Source organism: Pimephales promelas, chromosome 17 (assembly GCF_988280905.1).
Source record: "Pimephales promelas chromosome 17, fPimPro1.hap1.1, whole genome shotgun sequence".
NCBI lineage: Eukaryota > Metazoa > Chordata > Actinopteri > Cypriniformes > Leuciscidae > Pimephales > Pimephales promelas.
Window position 1 is genome coordinate 2,949,925 of NC_142785.1, and position 18,890 is coordinate 2,968,814.

The 18,890-nt window shown below is 38.8% G+C and overlaps 2 protein-coding genes across 3 annotated transcripts in view; one reads left to right on the plus strand and one right to left on the minus strand.

Annotated features, from left to right (window-relative positions):
- Positions 1 to 18,890, minus strand: part of mapk8b (mitogen-activated protein kinase 8b) — a 67,529-nt gene that overhangs the window by 45,183 nt on the left and 3,456 nt on the right. The gene's annotated exons all lie outside the window — the stretch shown is intronic.
- frmpd2 (FERM and PDZ domain containing 2) overlaps positions 1 to 18,890 on the plus strand; it is a 45,112-nt gene that overhangs the window by 18,566 nt on the left and 7,656 nt on the right. The window contains exons 16-24 of the mRNA XM_089121768.1: positions 1,190 to 1,275; positions 1,354 to 1,431; positions 2,358 to 2,465; positions 2,572 to 2,688; positions 9,659 to 9,837; positions 10,998 to 11,096; positions 15,741 to 15,834; positions 16,028 to 16,113; positions 17,945 to 18,131. Of these exons, the coding sequence (XP_088977894.1) occupies positions 1,190 to 1,275; positions 1,354 to 1,431; positions 2,358 to 2,465; positions 2,572 to 2,688; positions 9,659 to 9,837; positions 10,998 to 11,096; positions 15,741 to 15,834; positions 16,028 to 16,113; positions 17,945 to 18,131 (1,034 nt within the window). The remainder of the gene's footprint in view (positions 1 to 1,189; positions 1,276 to 1,353; positions 1,432 to 2,357; positions 2,466 to 2,571; positions 2,689 to 9,658; positions 9,838 to 10,997; positions 11,097 to 15,740; positions 15,835 to 16,027; positions 16,114 to 17,944; positions 18,132 to 18,890) is intronic.

An 18,890-nucleotide genomic window follows, 5' to 3' on the forward strand; every position in this document is an offset into this window, starting at 1 on the left:
ACTTTTGAGTGTGTAGCAAAAGAGTAGGCAAGCTTTGGGACGTACTATCACGTCATCTTTAACCGTGCATCCTGTCACCGTAAACTGCCCTGTCAATCAGTTAAAATCCTCCATTCTATCTAATTTTATTTCCTACCGTTTCGGAGAGCACGTTCATCTGTCAGTTGTGGGTCTTTCATGCTCTCCTCGTGTTTGCAATTTGAATATGATGATGCATTTAAAACGTAATGGCTAAGCGTGTCTTTACAAAAGTTCACAATGTTGCTGCAAATGCAGTATAATGTGGACAACATTGAATAAATTCATTTTCGTCAGTTTAGATACTGATAATTTCACTCACAGCTCTTAATCTAAACCTCTACACAACCGCGGGGACTGGCGCGTCCTCCGTATCGACTACGTGTCTGTAGTTTTTTAACACTTTTTACTCGTGTTTGTAGTTCTAACCGAATCCTCGTCCAACGCGCAATGGTTTGTGGGCAATATCAGCCGTTAGAGTGTGCATCGATCTACACTTCGGATTCGGACCGGAAAAAGTAGACCATCCGGGTATCCTTGAAACACTCATTTCAACATACTACGATTTGGGACGTACTAATTCTATTTTCGAATACTATTTAGGACGGATAGTATGCGAATTGGGACACAGCAAGAGAGTTCAGAAACAGTAATATAGAGAATAACTGCTTTTGGAGGGACTTTTTCACGCTTAACCAGGAACTTTACACACTAAAGGAAGATGAACATATAAAAAAAGGATAATAGGTCATCTTTAAGGCAAAAATGTTTGAAACCACTGGTTAGTTTTGGGCTATTTTGCTTCTAATAACATGTCGTCTTTCCAACTGTTGTAAAGAAAACATTCAAAATACACATTTAAGTGTTGATCTTCTTAATCGAATCTGTAGATTTTAATTACAATCAATCTCGGCCGTGAGTTTTTCCTCAGAAATCTCCACATATAAACACTAAACTTTACTGTTTTGTTCATATTCTGAAGTTTCGAAACTGAGGGGTTTGTTCATATATATCCTTCACCTGGTTCATAGCACATTTTACTCTTAATAACATGGTGGAAATGGGGATTTTGGGGTTGTTTTCTGATTTATGTAATGATAAACCCAAATCCCCTCTGTAAACAAAGTCATGTTGATCCATTCTTGATCCGTGTCTTGTCTGTCACTTCTAGATCCCTAAGTCCAGCTCTACGGGGAAACTCTTGTAGTTCTTGGAAGGATTGCTCTGAAATCCCTTCATTGTACTCTCCTTCAAGAGGTAGGATTGACCATCAACCCATAACATGAACCTGTGTTATTGGGAAACAGCGCAATGCATTGTGTCCTTTTCTCACAGGTACTCCAACAAGTTCCCGACCTCCAGAGAGGGAAATAATCTGTGTTTCCCTCAAAAAGGACCCCAAAATTGGCCTTGGTAAGTGGATTATGGATCATTACTAGCTGATATGGATTGAACTACTCAAAAAAAAAAACAAAAAAACTGTACTCTATTCTTATGGGTTGATTTAATTCCATGTTTTGAGTAAAGACTACCTTCATTTATCGGCCATGACACGCTAAAAGAAAATAGCTAAAGTACACTTAACATTTGTCAATACATTACAAAATTACCTTTCAAAAATTAAGCAATATAGACTTTAAATATCCACCATAACTGAACACTATCAAGTATTTTCTATTTATTCAAAGAGACATTAACTATGTGTAATGTTGCTGTTTGAGCATCAAAAAGCTCTCTCAAGCGGGACTTATTCTCTATATCAGTGTTTCTGAACTCCTGAAACGCCTCCATTGTAGTCTTAAAATTTTCTTCCGGGAACGAACACGTCACAATATTCCTCATTTAAATAATTAATAAGCAGAATAAAGGGGCGGGGCCTGGTTGAGTGAGTTGGTAGTGTGTTAAAATGGTGGTTATGGTAACGGGCGGACCATTTATCAAACACACTCAAAGCGCTTGGCCAATCAGAGCGCAGTGTGCTTTTCAGAAGGAGGGGCTTCATAGAGACAGGAAGTAAACAGAGCGTTACTGACAGACTGGGAAGAGAGGAGCCGCAACAATAGAGAATATGGGAAAATAATGTGTTTTTTGAAAACCTATGAGACCCCAAAAACAAAATCAAGCCTTTGAAAAAGGGCATAATGGGTCCCCTTTACATAACACTACTCTCATTGGAAAGCACGCTGGGAACTAAACATCCATGCAACAAAAAAAGATTCAGATAGTCCCAACACAAATGGATAAAGTAAACCTCAATTTTACATATTTAAGTGGATTAAACACAATAAAAGTACATTATTCACAGCATGCATATAGAATATGATATTATTTGCCTCTAGGTATTGTTATTGTTGGAGAAGACAACACAGGGAAACTGGACCTCGGTATCTATATTGCATCAATTGTACCCGGAAGCCCAGCTGACCGAGATGGACGCATCAAACCAGGTGAATCCTTACAATCATCAGATTATTGTGTGTTAATAACATCAAGACATGACCTCAGAAGTCGCTGTATGAACATTTGTGAAGGCGAGCTCCATGTTTCCGACAGGTGGTCGACTGATCTCTCTCAACCAGCTCAGTCTGGAGGGCATGTCCTTCAGCGAGGCCGCCGACATCATGCAGAACAGCTCCAGCGAGGTGGAGCTCATGGTCTCGCAGCCAAAAGGTACGATCATGCCGTTAAACTAGTTATATTCTACTGCACGTACTCTAAAAATTGTTCCACTGTCAAGAATTTCACTCAGAAATTGCTAGTACATTACATTTCATTTCATAAATTATAAGAAACGGTGAGCGACACATTGATATGAACTTGACATTTGTTAGACTGAAAGAGTCTCAATAATCTTTGCAACTTAATTTTTTTTACAGTGTACAAGAAAAAATTGTGCTAAAAGAACTTAAATTTTGAGTAATCAACTCAAACAATTGTGTTTATACTACAAATTATTAATATAAGTTGACTAATTTTAACCAATTTCAACATAATTGAGTGGTGACCCTAGAACCAAACCAATGCATCTTATCATTTATAATTAATATGATATATTAATATAATTTATAAATTATAATTTATTATAATTATGGACAAACCCAAATGTTGGGTTTCAAATTTTAAACCAACTTCAACTTTCATACATTTTTTAATTGCATTTTTAAACCCAACATTTGGGTTTGTCCATATTTGACCCAAATTTGGTGTAAGAATATGAAACAATAACTATATAAATTAATAACAATAAAACTTTTTTAATCTATTATTTTCCTTATCCTATACTATGCGCATGATTCAAATTTTCACTCACCAAGTTATCAACAATTTCTGAAGTAAAAAAAACACATTTAGGCAGACATTTCTAATAAATACACTCTAAATAATGCTGGGTTGTTTTAACCCAATTTTGGGTAAAATATGGACAAACCCAGCCATTGGGTTAAAAATTTAATTTATAAATGTAACCCAATGGCTGGGTTTGTCCATATTTTACCCAAAATTGGGTTAAAACAACCCAGCATTTTTTAACATTTCAGTTTAGATTAATGTAATGATCAACACATTGTCAACAGAACTCATAAAATTGTGTTTATACTACAAATAATTAATATAAGTTGACAAATTTCAACCAATTTCAATATAATTGAGTGGTGACCCTAGAACCAAACCAATGCATCTTATCTCTATCAGTTTATAATTAATAATTACTTTAAACGTAAAATATACACTCTAAACAATGCTGGATTGTTTTAACCCAAATTTGGGTAAAATATGAACAAACCCAAATGTTGGGTTTCAAATTTTAACCCAACTTCAACTTTCATACATTTTTTATTTGCATTTGAAGAGCTCTTTTCCAAAACGCGTTAAACGACATTTTTAAAAAAAATGAGTTTGTCGTGTCATTCTGCTGTGGACAGAACCCTTTCACTGCTCTATCAACGTTTCATGCCGAATCGCTATATTTCCTTGTTTAAAATGTACTGCAAGATACAGTTTCTTTCCAAACCACGATAAGCGCCAGCCCTGTTTTTAGCCTAAACACGATAAATCCTCAAATTCAATGAGCGCTCTACACAATCCAGCACGGCGGCACTCTGAACAGAGGTTTATTATTTTCATTCATTCCTCAAAATGAGTCCTAGTTTTCTAGTCGACTAGTAGTAGATCATTTAAGCCATTTGTATTATCAGTAATCACATATATTGATTTAATTAAATGGGAGAGAAACCATATGAGCGTTTTTAATTGCATATTCCGCATCTCAACGTATGCATAAAGCTTGCCACAAAGAACCGGCAAAAGTAATGATTATGCATGAAACATTTGAATTGTTTATTAATAAACTAGTGTTTTCTGTCAGTGTCAGCAACAAAGATAAAGTTGATGATGCTTACTCGCCATCTTCGCAGTGAACGCGCAGAGAAACGCATACTTCGAATTAATTAGCCTACATACGCAGAGAGTTGCCAATTTATTTTAGTTTTTAATTGTTTTGTTTAAAAGTAGATATTTAAAGCTTTCTGTAGCTTAGTTCTCAGGCCTGTGTGAGGCAAGCATCGCGGTGTTTCGGTTCATATTATGAGACGCGCTCCGGTTCACCTGCGTGCCTCTGTGTCCTGATTATATTGTCTGATATTTACTGATATTTCTAATGTATTAATCCAGTCAATTTGTCGATGAAACATTTATTAAAATGAAGATACAATTTATATGAAACGAAATTTACAAGCTTTCTACAAAACAAAACTTAATAAGTGGTCAAAATCATGTCTGACGCACTCCAAATATTTTCCGATATTGGGCAGCTTTTGAATTTTGATCCTATCTTACTCATCTCATGCGGTTCCCTTTTCATAGCCTACTCAACAATAAAAATAAGTAATGTAATATTATTAAAAACAAATGTGAAATGTTTATTTTTTATTTTTTATTTTTTTAACTTATATTTAAGCGTCATGCTGCTCCGCTTTGCTCACATGTTATGTAGCCTGTGTGTGTGTGTGCATGTGCTGGAGGGGTGCCCATCCCTTTTTTGAATATCGTTATCATATATTGATCATTTTTAATAATTCGTTTTTTTCATGCATATGTTGAAATTGGTATTAATAATTTGTTTTTTTCATGCATATGTTGAAATTGGTACTATTTGTTTGAGGTTTATTTCGATTTATAGCGTTTTGGGAAAAAATAAAATTAACTTTTAAGTTATCATTAACAATATTGTTGTTTGATTTAATAATTATTGTTCAAAATGTTCAGACTGAACCAATAAAACATTTAAACAGGATAATTTGAATATTCACAAAATGTGTGGGTCTAGGTAAAAAATGTAGTTTTCCTGAAAACTATTGAAATGGATTTATAGCGTTTTGGAAAAGAGCTCTTCATTTTTAACCCAACATTTGGGTTTGTCCATATTTGACCCAAATTTGGGTTGAAACAGCGCAGCTTTTTTCGGAGTGTAAGAATACACTCTAAAAAATGCTGGCTTGTTTTAACCCAATTTTGGGTAAAATATGGACAAACCCAGCCATTGGGTTAAAAATGTAATTTAAAAATGTAACCCAATGGCTGGGTTTGTCCATATTTTACACAAAATTGGGTTAAAACAACCCAGCATTTTTTAACATTTCAGTTTAGATTAATGTAATGATCAACACATTGTCAACAGAACTCATAAAATTGTGTTTATACTACAAATAATTAATATAAGTTGACAAATTTCAACCAATTTCAATATAATTGAGTGGTGACCCTAGAACCAAACCAATGCATCTTATCTCTATCAGTTTATAATTAATAATTACTTTAAACATAAAATATACACTCTAAACTGTCACATCGGGTCAGGAACGAGACAGAAAGTAAATCCAATCGCAAGCATTTATTAATCACACTAACAGACAATCCAGGGACCTCAGAACAGGACAGATGAACAGGCAAGAACCGAGTGACATTAAACAACAACCGACAACCAACAACTGAAACACAGGGGTATAAATACACAGACAAACAAGCTAATCAAGCTAACAAGGGGGTGTGGTAAATAAGAAACACCTGTGGACACTGAGCAACATCATAACAAAAGACAAGACACATGGTAGGATCACATGACAAACAAGGAAACACGTGATACACAAAGCAAAACAAAACCCACAACGTGACATAGCCTCCCCCCTATGGGCGGCTCCCGACGCCCCTAGTGTAACACCCAAAACAAAACCCAAAACACAAGTTCAGGAGGGTGGTGACGCGGAGGTGGTCCTGGGGGAGGGAAGGAGGGCCAAGTCTGTGCAGGGGAACAGGACCAGACTTGGAGCAGACGACCAGGCGAAGGCCAGGGCGGAGCAGGACCAGGCGAAGGCCAGGGCGGAGCAGGACCAGGCGACGGCCAGGGCGGAGCAGGACCAGGCGAAGGCCACGGCGGTGAAGACCCCTCGGGCGGCCAGGGCGGTGAAGACCCCTCGGGCGGCCACGGCGGTGAAGACCCCTCGGGCGGCCACGGCGGCGAAGTCCCCTCGGGCGACCACGGCGGTGAATTTCCCTCGGGCGGCCACGGCGGTGAGAACCCTTCGGGCGGCCACGGCGGTGAGAGCCCTTCGGGCGGCCACGGCGGTGAGAGCCCTTCGGGCGGCCGTGGCTGGGACACTGGGCCCCCCCCCAAAAAATATTTGGGTTGAGTCCCCGGGTGAAGGGCAGATGGGGAGTGGATGGTCTCGGGCTGGACGGTCTGGACGGTCTCGGGCTGGAGGGTCTGGACGGTCTCGGGCCGGACGGTCTGGACGGTCTCTGGCTGGACGGTCTGGCCGGTCTCTGGCTGGACGGTCTGGACGGTTTCTGGCTGGACGGGCTGGACGGTCTCTGGCTGGACGGGCTGGACGGTCTCTGGAGGGCTGGACGGAACCAGCAGTAAAGAGCATCCAGTCTCTGGAGAGCTGGACGGAGCCAGCAGTGAAGAGCCTACAGTCTCTGGAGAGCTGGACGGAACCAGCAGTGAAGAGCATACAGTCTCTGGAGGGCTGGACGGAACCAGCAGCGAAGAGCATACAGTCTCTGGAGAGCTGGACGGAACCAGCGGTGAAGTGCATTCAGACTCTGGCGAGCTGGACGGAACCAGCAGTGAAGAGCATACAGTCTCTGGAGGGCTGGACGGAACCAGCAGCGAAGAGCATACAGTCTCTGGAGAGCTGGACGGAACCAGCGGTGAAGTGCATTCAGACTCTGGCGAGCTGGACGGAACCAGCAGTGAAGAGCATACAGTCTCTGGAGGGCTGGACGGAACCAGCAGTGAAGAGCCTACAGTCTCTGGCGAGCTGGACGGAACCAGCAGTGAAGAGCATACAGTCTCTGGAGAGCTGGACGGAACCAGCGGTGAAGAGCATACAGTCTCTGGAGAGCTGGACGGAACCAGCGGTGAAGTGCATTCAGACTCTGGCGAGCTGGACAGAACCAGCAGTGAAGAGCATACAGTCTCTGGAGGGCTGGACGGAACCAGCAGTGAAGAGCATACAGTCTCTGGCGAGCTGGACGGAACCAGCAGTGAAGAGCATACAGTCTCTGGAGGGCTGGACGGAACCAGCAGTGAAGAGCATACAGTCTCTGGAGAGCTGGACGGAACCAGCGGTGAAGTGCATTCAGACTCTGGCGAGCTGGACGGAACCAGCGGTGAAGAGCATTCAATCTCTGGCGAGCTGGACGGAACCAGCGGTGAAGAGCATTCAGTCTCTGGCGAGCTGGACGGAACCAGCGGTGAAGAGCATTCAATCTCTGGAGAGCTGGACGGAACCAGCGGTGAAGAGCATTCAATCTCTGGAGAGCTGGACGGGACCAGCGGCGAAGAGCATTCAGACTCTGGAGAGCTGGACGGAACCAGCGGCGAAGAGCATTCAATCTCTGGAGAGCTGGACGGGACCAGCGGCGAAGAGCATTCAGACTCTGGCGAGCTGGACGGAACCAGCGGTGAAGAGCATTCAATCTCTGGAGAGCTGGACGGAACCAGCGGTGAAGAGCATTCAATCTCTGGAGAGCTGGACGGGACCAGCGGCGAAGAGCATTCAATCTCTGGAGAGCTGGACGGAACCAGCGTTGAAAGCTCGGGCTCGGCAGGGCTGACGGTGAGCGCAGGCTCGGCAGGGCTGACGGTGAGCGCAGGCTCGGCAGGGCTGACGGTGAGCGCAGGCTCGGCAGGGCTGACGGTGAGCGCAGGCTCGGCAGGGCTGACGGTGAGCTTTGGAATGAAACTCTCTTCACAAACGAAGATCGCCTCTCTCCAGTTCAGACCCGAGAGATTGGGGAGCTCCCTCGGGTTGACCTCCTTAGCCCCTAGCTGGTAACACAGCTTAATAGCCTCATCACCGAGAGAGCAGGAGGCAGCGAGAGGAACAAACCCCCAGGTATACTGGAACAAATCACAGCTATTCAGGGCCAAGGCCGCAATCTGACCAGCAAACTCCCGGATTTGTGCTGCTGGATTCATTTGAGGTCGGTTGTTCTGTCACATCGGGTCAGGAACGAGACAGAAAGTAAATCCAATCGCAAGCATTTATTAATCACACTAACAGACAATCCAGGGACCTCAGAACAGGACAGATGAACAGGCAAGAACCGAGTGACATTAAACAACAACCGACAACCAACAACTGAAACACAGGGGTATAAATACACAGACAAACAAGCTAATCAAGCTAACAAGGGGGTGTGGTAAATAAGAAACACCTGTGGACACTGAGCAACATCATAACAAAAGACAAGACACATGGTAGGATCACATGACAAACAAGGAAACACGTGATACACAAAGCAAAACAAAACCCACAACGTGACATAAACAATGCTGGATTGTTTTAACCCAAATTTGGGTAAAATATGAACAAACCCAAATGTTGGGTTTCAAATTTTAACCCAACTTCAACTTTCATACATTTTTTATTTGCATTTTTAACCCAACATTTGGGTTTGTCCATATTTGACCCAAATTTGGGTTGAAACAACGCAGCTTTTTTCGGAGTGTAAGAATACACTCTAAAAAATGCTGGGTTGTTTTAACCCAATTTTGGGTAAAATATGGACAAACCCAGCCATTGGGTTAAAAATTTAATTTAAAAATGTAACCCAATGGCTGGGTTTGTCCATATTTTACCCAAAATTGGGTTAAAATAACCCAGCATTTTTTAGAGTGTATGAAACATTATCTACATAAATTAATAACAATAAATAATTAAACTTTTTTTTTAATCTATTATTTTCCTTAACCTATACTATGTGCATGATTCAAATTTTCACTCACCAAGTTATCAACAATTTCTAAACATTTAGGCAGACATTTCTAATAAATACACTTTTTGTTTTAACCAAATTTTGGGTAAAATATGGACAAACCCAGCCATTGGGTTAAAAATGTAATTTAAAAATGTAACTCAATGGCTGGGTTTGTCCATATTTTACCCAAAATTGGGTTAAAACAACCCAGCATTTTTCAGAGTGTAACATTTCAGTTTATAGATTGATGTAATGATCAACACATTGTCAACAAAACTCATGAAAAATTCCATTTTGTTTGATTAAATTAATAAATTTGGATTTTTAAGATGCAACCATACATGTAGGCTATATGAAAATGGCGTTGTGAAATCCTCAGCTGTGCACAAGCGTGAAGGCGCCGGTCGTCTGGCAGAGAGAAACTACACGTCGCAGAGCACGATACCGGCTGACAGTCGAGCAGGGGACGAGTATCTGGACGAGCTGGTCAGTGTGATGATGACCCCTAAAGGCACCAGTAGGCTTCACATCCCTGAGGTCCGAATTATAAACGCACAGGTACTGAACATGCTCCCTTTTATGAATGTGTGTATATTTGTGCTGGATGCATGATTGTTTCTTTATCTATAGGTCATTTTGGCCTAAAAATTGTTTATTAAAATAAAAAATGTAAATACATAAAACAAATTTAGTATTTTATAGGTTCTAAATACACATGACACTTTTAGCTTAATTTGAAAATGTATAAATTCTTTAAAAAAATCTTTACTTGTTTAGAAAATATGACTTTCACTGTTTATATCAGCAATGTTTTTAAAATGTAATAATTCATATTTTTAAAGAGTAACTAAACCCTAAACCAACTTTTTTTAGTTAATGATCTGAAGAATGGAATCTATATTAACACCAGTCATTGATTCGAGTAACTTTTTTGACATTTGTGTATAAAGTGTTTTATTTCTACAATATATGGTGTAAGACTGTCTTAGTGCTGCCCTCTTCAGGTTGAATGTAGCTACTGCAGTTGGATGTTCCGCACTTCGTGACGTACGCAGGTTTCCGTTCACCGCGCTCTTGGTACGAGCGTCAGTATAAAAACCAGCTTGTTTCGTCAAAACCACTGTAGCGAGTCAGGATTGAAAACGATCAGGATAGAGTGTTTTAGCATCTATTTCGTTCCCGGCCTCTATCTCCGCTGGTGTCCGCCCACTTTTTCAGCATTTTTCAAATATTGCCAGTGGGTGGAGTCAGGCTCTGACCAGGGGTTTAGATACCCTTTAAGGTGGATTTAAGGGGGATACTTTACAATAATGTAGCATTTATTAACATTAGTTAAGTTAACCTGAGCAATACTTCTACAGCATTTATTAATCTTAGTTAGTGTTCATCTCAACATTTACTAATACATTTTAACATTAGTTAATGCACTGTGATTTCAAGAGAAATATGAAGCAGCACAACTGTTTTCAACACTCAATGTTTCTTGATCATCAGATCCTCATATTAGAGTGATTTCTGAAGGACTGAAGACTGGAGTGATGATGCTGAAAATTCAGCTTTGATCACAGGAATAAATTACATTTTAACATATATTACAAATATAAAACAGTAATTTTGGTGTGTGAATATGGTTAAAGAACCGTGTGTGTGTGTTTACATATGAGAGAGATAGAATCATGTCTGATAGTTGTGTCCGTTGTTTCTGTTTGTTTTGACAGGATGATTATTCCAGGTCAGCGTCTCTGATCAGCCTGAGACCTGAAGAGTTCATTGTGATGCTTCAGAGATCTGGAGGTAGCCTGGGCATCAGTATCGCGGTAAGCGCACTGTTTCATAGTTTTATAGGTTTCGAGAATTTAAAAAAGTGGGGAACGTATAGATTTCATAAAATAAAAAAATAGCAATTCAGATGACACGGCTGTCTTAGGGTTTGGTTATGTTAATGCTTTCTTGTCTTTTATTTCGATATTGGTCATAGTCTTGTTTCCTGGTGGGTCATGTGATTTCTCCTCATGTGACCTTGTCTTTTGGTCATTTAGTGCACTGATTGGTTCTTTTGTCCAATGTTCTCATTGGTTCATGTCCATTAGTTCCAACTAAAAAGGTCTCAGGATCCGACGCAACTGAGTGATTCATAAGACAAGTTTCGAATTGCTGAGTGCGGATCTAATAAAAGCAGCACACAGAAGTCTGTCACTGCAGATCTGAAGCATAATGTGTGTGGAAATTAGAAGAAAACAGCCTATAGACATCAGCCGTCATGGCCGACCACATCGCAATCCACAAAAGATATGTCGAAGCGTTTGAGACAGGTAACTAAGATGTCAGACTCCTCAATAGGTGGTTTGCAGTCACGTGATTGTGTTGACGCGCGGAATGCAGATGGAGGGCAAGGAGTGAAGAGCGCAATGGACGAGATGGAGGAAAATCCGTACTGTACTATTAGACGCTATTACAAGAGAACTATATAAACAGAAAATCGAAACATATGTTGGACGTGATCCTTAAGTTATGAAGGACCGATTTTCAACTGAATTGAGAGATTTGCCTGTAGATATCAGCAACTAACTCGTCTTACAGACATACTTTGACTTTACAAAGTTCGGAAACTGGTGCGTTACACAAACAGCCACATAAGTGTATTTAAACACATGAATAATGTAATTATAAGCCACATAAATAATGTATTAACTCATATTTGACATGATCACTGCACACACACACACAGGCATTTTCCCATTCAGCTCCTCCCGACCGCAGACGTAGGTTTGCAAGGCATTTTTCCCGGTGTTTTTCTGTCAATTTCTTGTATTTTCCCCCCTTATGAACAACAACTTTTGTCACACGATAAAAACTCCTCGTGGTTTGATCGATTTGAGCAACCATAAACGACGCAAAACACAGGCATTTTGAGTGTGTTATAGACCTTATGTAGCCCCGCCCCTTTTCAGCGCTGCACTCGTTGTCTTTTGACTTCCGGTCTGTATTTCCACAGCGATCTTGCATAGGTATGAATGAACTGCTCGTAAAAAAAATCCCGTTCGACATTTGTTAAGACATCTGCTTTACAATGCTTATGATAAACATTACAAGGCTCATGATAACTCTTGTTAACTCTACAATAAGTAAATCCACTTCACCAGCTAATTACTCCTCGTCCTCGACAGCAATGCCATAGAAATATACAGAACCGGAAGTTCAAAGACAATATTCTAAAGATGACGACGCCCACGTTTCTCTGGTGCATAAGGTCTATAGTGCTTCCTAATGTAGAAAATCACATCGCCATGGCAACGCAGTGGCGTGACGTCACGTGAAAACAAGCTATTATGTTGTTCTGTGTGAAAATATTGTAGGCGGTGTGAAAACCTCGGAATACAGTCATTTTAGTCGTTTTCGAGGATCTGTGCGAATGGGAATCATTTTGACAATTGTGTCATCTGTGTACACTTGTGTATATTAGTTGTATACTTTAAACTAGTTTATATAAGAAAAACAAAGGAAACTATTTTCCATTTTTAGTCCATCGTTGTTGTGTAAACATACCCTAAATGAATTTTAAGTTTAAGTATATTTTCCATGTATACTTTATGTAGCAAGTATATTAGTGTACTACATAGTGTACTTATACACCCTAAAAAATGCTGGGTTGTTTCAACCCAAATTTGGGTCAAATATGGACAAACCCAAATGTTGGGTTAAAAATGCAATTAAAATGTATAAAAGTTGAAGTTGGGTTAAAAAGTGTAATTACATTTTAAACCTAACATTTGGGTTTGTCCATATTTGACCCAAATTTGGGCTAAAACAACCCAGCATTGTTTAGAGTGTATTCAATGTACTGGTAGTATACTTGTATGTGTACTATTTCAATACTTCTATCGACTAAATTGGCCCACCTTTTAATTGTAAAAAAATTGAGTGCTCAATTAGTATACAACTAGTATACACAAGTGTTTCTTTAGGATTGCAGCTATACGACTACAAAATGTACTTTTATAAACTACAAAATGAGTTAGTAACTGGTAAACTAACAGTATAACTACATGCCAAGTATACTTAGAATACATAATTGTAATCAGTTAAGCAGTATACTTGTCCATATAAGCCAAGTAAGTATAATTTTAGTTACATCTCTGATGTGTAGACTGATTGTATACTCTTATATTTATAGTTTAAAACAAGTAAGCTAATAGCAAACTTTAGCCAACCTTGGCACCAGCAACGTCATTCACACCAGTGAAACTGAGCTGTTGTAGGCTACGTCTGCTACTGCATTGGCTTCCTCAGGGTCAGTAGTATCACAGAAGGTCAAACAGAATCGGCTGCCAAAGGGCAAAGAGAAAGAGTGGTCACATGACTCTTAACGTGTGACAGGGCTATGTAGGCTACGGCTAATCTGTCTAAATGGGGTTAAGTAGCTTGAAATGCTTTTGCACTAAACGTCCGTGAGTTTAGAAGACCGTACCATCCGACACGAAATCCAACCCTGAATCCATTATTCTGTGCTCACCTTGGGAGGTCACCTGTGAAAAGTTCACTTTAGCATAATTGTAGTATGACCTGAACGTAATGTTTTCGGACACTTAATTGCATCTTCATTGTTATAGTGTAATTATATACCCAAGTACTCAGTAATATTAATTAATAACATGTAGGGTTAGGGTTTTGGTAAGGGTTAGTTGCATAATTATGCATAATTTACTGTTCTAACTATGGTAAGAACATGGAATTGTAAAATAAAGTGTTACCAAATGTATTTCTATTAAATGCAATGAGTTGACGTTAAGAGTGACCCAGTAGGACTTGAGTACATCTTTATATGTAATTTTATAATTACTCTTAAAGTATTTGAAATATGGCTAAAGTGCTCTGATAAACTAAAATATACTTTAATTCCAATTCTATCGAAAATTGTATGTCATTTATTAAATTGTTTGTAATTACACATTTGTAATGATGAAAACGTTACACTCTAAAAAATGCTGGGTTGGGTGATATATGAACAAACCTAGCCATATTTTTAAATTGCATTTTTAGTCCAACATTTGGGTTTGTCCATATTTTACCCAAAATTGAGTTAAAACAACCCAGCATTTTTTAGAGCGTACAGTTAAAATTGTAATCAATCCTTTAAACACTCTAAACAATGCTGGGTTGTTTGAACCCAAATTTGGGTCAAATATGGACAAACCCAAATGTTGGGTTAAAAATGAAATTAAAAAAAAAAACTACAGTTGAAAGTTGGGTTAAAATTTGAAATTACAGTTTTAACCCAACATTTGGGTTAGTCCATATTTGACCCAAATTTGGGTTCAAACAACCCAGCATTGTTTAGAGTGCATGTGCTTCTAGTAGATGTACTTTATAGCATGACAAAAGTATTAAATAGAGCCCGACCGATAAAGGATTTTGAAGGCCAATACAGATACAAATATTTTTGGGTTTTAAAATCCGATATTCCGATATTTTATTTATTTATTTGAAACTGGACATGATAGTCACAAATTTTGTCATGCTTATTTGAGTTAAGAGAACTGATGGGGAGGATCTTTTAATTGTTATTCAAGCAACGTATGTCTCGTGACCAACTCAACGAGTGTTGCCAACAGGAACTGTGTAGAGTGCCCTCTGGTGGACAAACTATACAACTCCAAAACTCATGACATGGTTCAAGCGTGTTTCGTCCGTTTTTATTTTATTTTTGAAATATTCATTTATCGGCCATTTTAACTGCCGATACCGATAGTTTGGAAAATGCCTAATATCGGCCGATAATATCGGCCTGCCGATATATCGGTCTTAAAACAAATATTTCAATGTATTTTTCAATGTAGATTTTACATTTCTACAAAGTGACTGTTCTAAAAGTGTGTAAAGAAATCTTGGCATGAAAGTGTACCCTCATTAAGTAGCCTTTAATTGTATTACACTCTAAAAAATGCTGGGTTATTTTAACCAAATTTTGGGTCAAATATGGACAAACCCAGCTGTTGGGTTAAATTTATAAGTTGCATTTTTTTTAATCCAACAATTGGATTTGTCCATATTTGACCCAAAATTGGGTTAAAACAACCCAGTATTTTTTAGAGTGTAACATTATCTACAAGAACAGTTAAAAAGTACACATGAAGAGTTCAGATGCAAAAGCCTCTAAGTGCCATTTGAAATTTTCTTCTAAAATGACAATTTTTATCAAGCTTGTATATTTAAGTTCAGTAATTTCACTTAAATGGCAATTAATAGGTAATCTTCATTGCCATTTAAGTGAAATTACTGAACTTAAATATACAAGCTTGATAAAAATGGTCATTTTAGAAGAAAATTTCAAATGGTACTTAGAGGCTTTTGCATCTGAACTCTTCACATTTAATGCAATCTAGCACACTTATTTTCACAAGGGGTTCTTATCAAAAGACGGTCAAATGTATGACTGTCTGTCTTGACGTCTGAATCCACAGGGAGGAGTGAATACCGGTCTCCGTTACGGAGGGATTTACATCAAGAGTCTGATACCCGGTGGAGTGGCCGAACAAGATGGCCGAATCCAGACAGGTACATGTGCAGTTACCGTTCTCACTGCCTTACAGAGGCTGGGGAAAGTGTCATGGATCGGGACTGAGGTTTAGTCCTCTCATCTTTTCTTTAGTTCAGTAATTGGATGCAAGAATGCGTCGGTTTGGTTGAGTCACTTGTGACGACGAGGGAATGATGATTGTGTGTGTGTGTGTGTGTGTGTGTGTGTCAGGAGACAGGCTGTTGGAAGTGGACGGCACCAGACTGCAGGGATTCACAGATCAGCAGGCGGCTGAATGTTTGGCAAGAGCAGGCGAGGTACGCTATCTCTCTCTCTCTCTCGGCATCTCAGCTCAGCTGTGATCCCTATAACCCTATAAAGCCTATCATATTTCTTACGTGAATTTGTAAGGCCTCTAAATTTTCGATATGATCAAAACTTTGCTGAAAAGACCTGTTGCACACAGTCATCCGGTTGAAATTAGCAAGTAAAATATGCATTTTAGAGTCATTGTTAAAACGTCCACCTTCAGCTCGTGGTTCACATGTCTTTTTGCTGTGAAGTCTTGATTGATTTTTTATAAGTAAATGAAAGAATAACTTTAATATTGTCTTTTATATTGCAAGAAGAACACTTATTGGATTGGCGCAGCTTTGGATTACTTAAATATACATACTTTTCTTTTTTTATCTTGCCTATGATCATCAGGCTTTTGGGGAAGGTTTATTTGTTCATCTCTGAATCATTGCATTGCTTTATATGTTTTAAAACTCATAAGCATTTAAATATCATCTTACAACATTACTTGCAGATATATATATATATTAGGAATGGACAACGATTAATTGCGATTAATCGCATCCAAAATAAAAGTTTGTGTTTACATAATATATGTGTGTGTAGTGTGCATAATTAATTTGTATAAATACCCACACATGCATGTATATATTTAAGAAAAATGTGTTATTAATATATCAAATATTTATATTTAGATATAATATTAATTGTGAATAAATATATATATGCACATATTTCTTAAATATATACATGCATGTGTGGGTATTTATATATACAAATTAATAATAGACACTACACAAACATATATTATGTAAACACAAACTTTTATTTTGGATGCGATTAATCGCGATTAATCGTTGCACATCCCTAATATATATAGTGATGATGAGTCTGATGACTGATATTTATATGCATTTTATTGAAGTAATCTGATGTTATTAAGATCTCATTGACAAGCTATCAGGATTTCATCTTTTTGGTCATATATATTAATAAATGCACCAAATTGCATATTTTTGGTTCTTTTTAGCACCCCTTTTTCTCCTTGAGCAAAAAATGCATAAAAGCATGATGTATCAAATATGATACGAAACATGAAACAAACCTGTATACTGCTATTTTTGAATGTATGCTTATCTCCATTGTTGTGGCAAAAATCATCAAACATCATCACTGCGTAAGAGACACTCAGAGTCAAATTGTTAAAATATTTTAGCCGTCTCTTACCAGAGATATCTTGGTTGCCATGGTTTCGCTCTCTTTAGATTCCAGTGGAGCTTCTCCCAGACCCGATAGCGGTCGGCCTCTCTCTCTCTCAAGCTTATGAGGTAGAGCTAGGTGGCCAAACACCGTCCGCTCTCGGGTCCAGAAGGCATTTCCAAGGAATCCCACTCTTCTGACACCAAATTGTTGTGGCAAAAATCCAGGGAGACATTAGACAGCTCTTATAGTCTTGCCCGCTGTACCTTTCACCCACCCAGACAAGGCCCTTACTTAAGGACACAAACTGGTACTGAAATAAACTGGCCAAAACTGGCCGTCCCTAAGGTCAGAAGTCCTATCCCATATATGTTCCCCGAAACGTCACCCACAACCACATTCACATCTATATTTTACTCATAGAATAGGTTCAATGGAAACACATGACTCAGACCACCTAGTAATCTTCACTAATGATTAAAATTCCCACAATACCATACAGTTGATGAAAAAAGACCAAAAACTAAAGGTTTTCACAGAATTAAGGCTATTGGCTTCAGAAATCTAAATCATATGGACTAGTTTTATGATGGTTTTTGTAGCGTGACAGATGCAGTCAGTACTCTTCAGCTGAATAGTGTGTGTGTGTAGGTGGTGTGTCTGGTGCTGGAGCGGGACGGAGGCTCAGTGCTGACGCGAGGCCCTATAAACCCTCAGTTACGGGACACACTCGCTGTCCGATTACCGAATCCCACAGGGGTGAGGAACAGCTGTCCTGCCGTCACCATGACCAGACCCTTTGGCGTCAAGCCCAGAGACTACAGCTTTGTGTCGGACGGTAATCAAAAGATGCATGGAAATGCACCACTTTAATGGTATATACGCTGATTCAGATTCTGCGCTGCTTTTGCAGAGCAAAGACTGCTTACTACACCATGTGGTGTTTAAACTCTTTTAATATCTTAGAATATTGAAAATCATCAGAAGACTAAAAAAAAAAATATCAGGATTTATGCCTTTATCTCTGAGTTCATTCAAACCTCACTTTTAATAACTAAACTAGAGGATTTTACTAGGGCTGGGTATTGAGACAAATTTCAAAATTCGATTAGATTTCGATTCACAAGCTTGCAATTTGATTCGATTTCGATTACGATTCGATTCAATATCGATTATTTTGGATATCAGTTACAATAAATGGCAATTTTTCTCTAGGGAATCAAATCTCTTTACTAATGCTGTAAACTATGGGAGTCTAGTTGTAGCCTATAGGCTTCATTAGCCTAATATGAAGGTAATAATGAACTGTTTTGTAGCTATACAAACACTTAAATTACACTTTTATATATTTTTATAATAGGAAGATTATATGAAATATAAACATTTAAATGGTGGCTGTCTTAAAAACTTGCCAGATTTATTCAAATTTGCATTCAATATTGAAGAACATTAAGATTATAATGCATATGTAATATGGTGTATGTATTTAGCAAAACGCTCCTCTCTGGAGTTATTTTTTCTAGCTGACTAACGAGTTTATGTGGGTTTTCTGAGGTAAATATGATGATGACATTGATTACAAGCTGTTTAACTGACG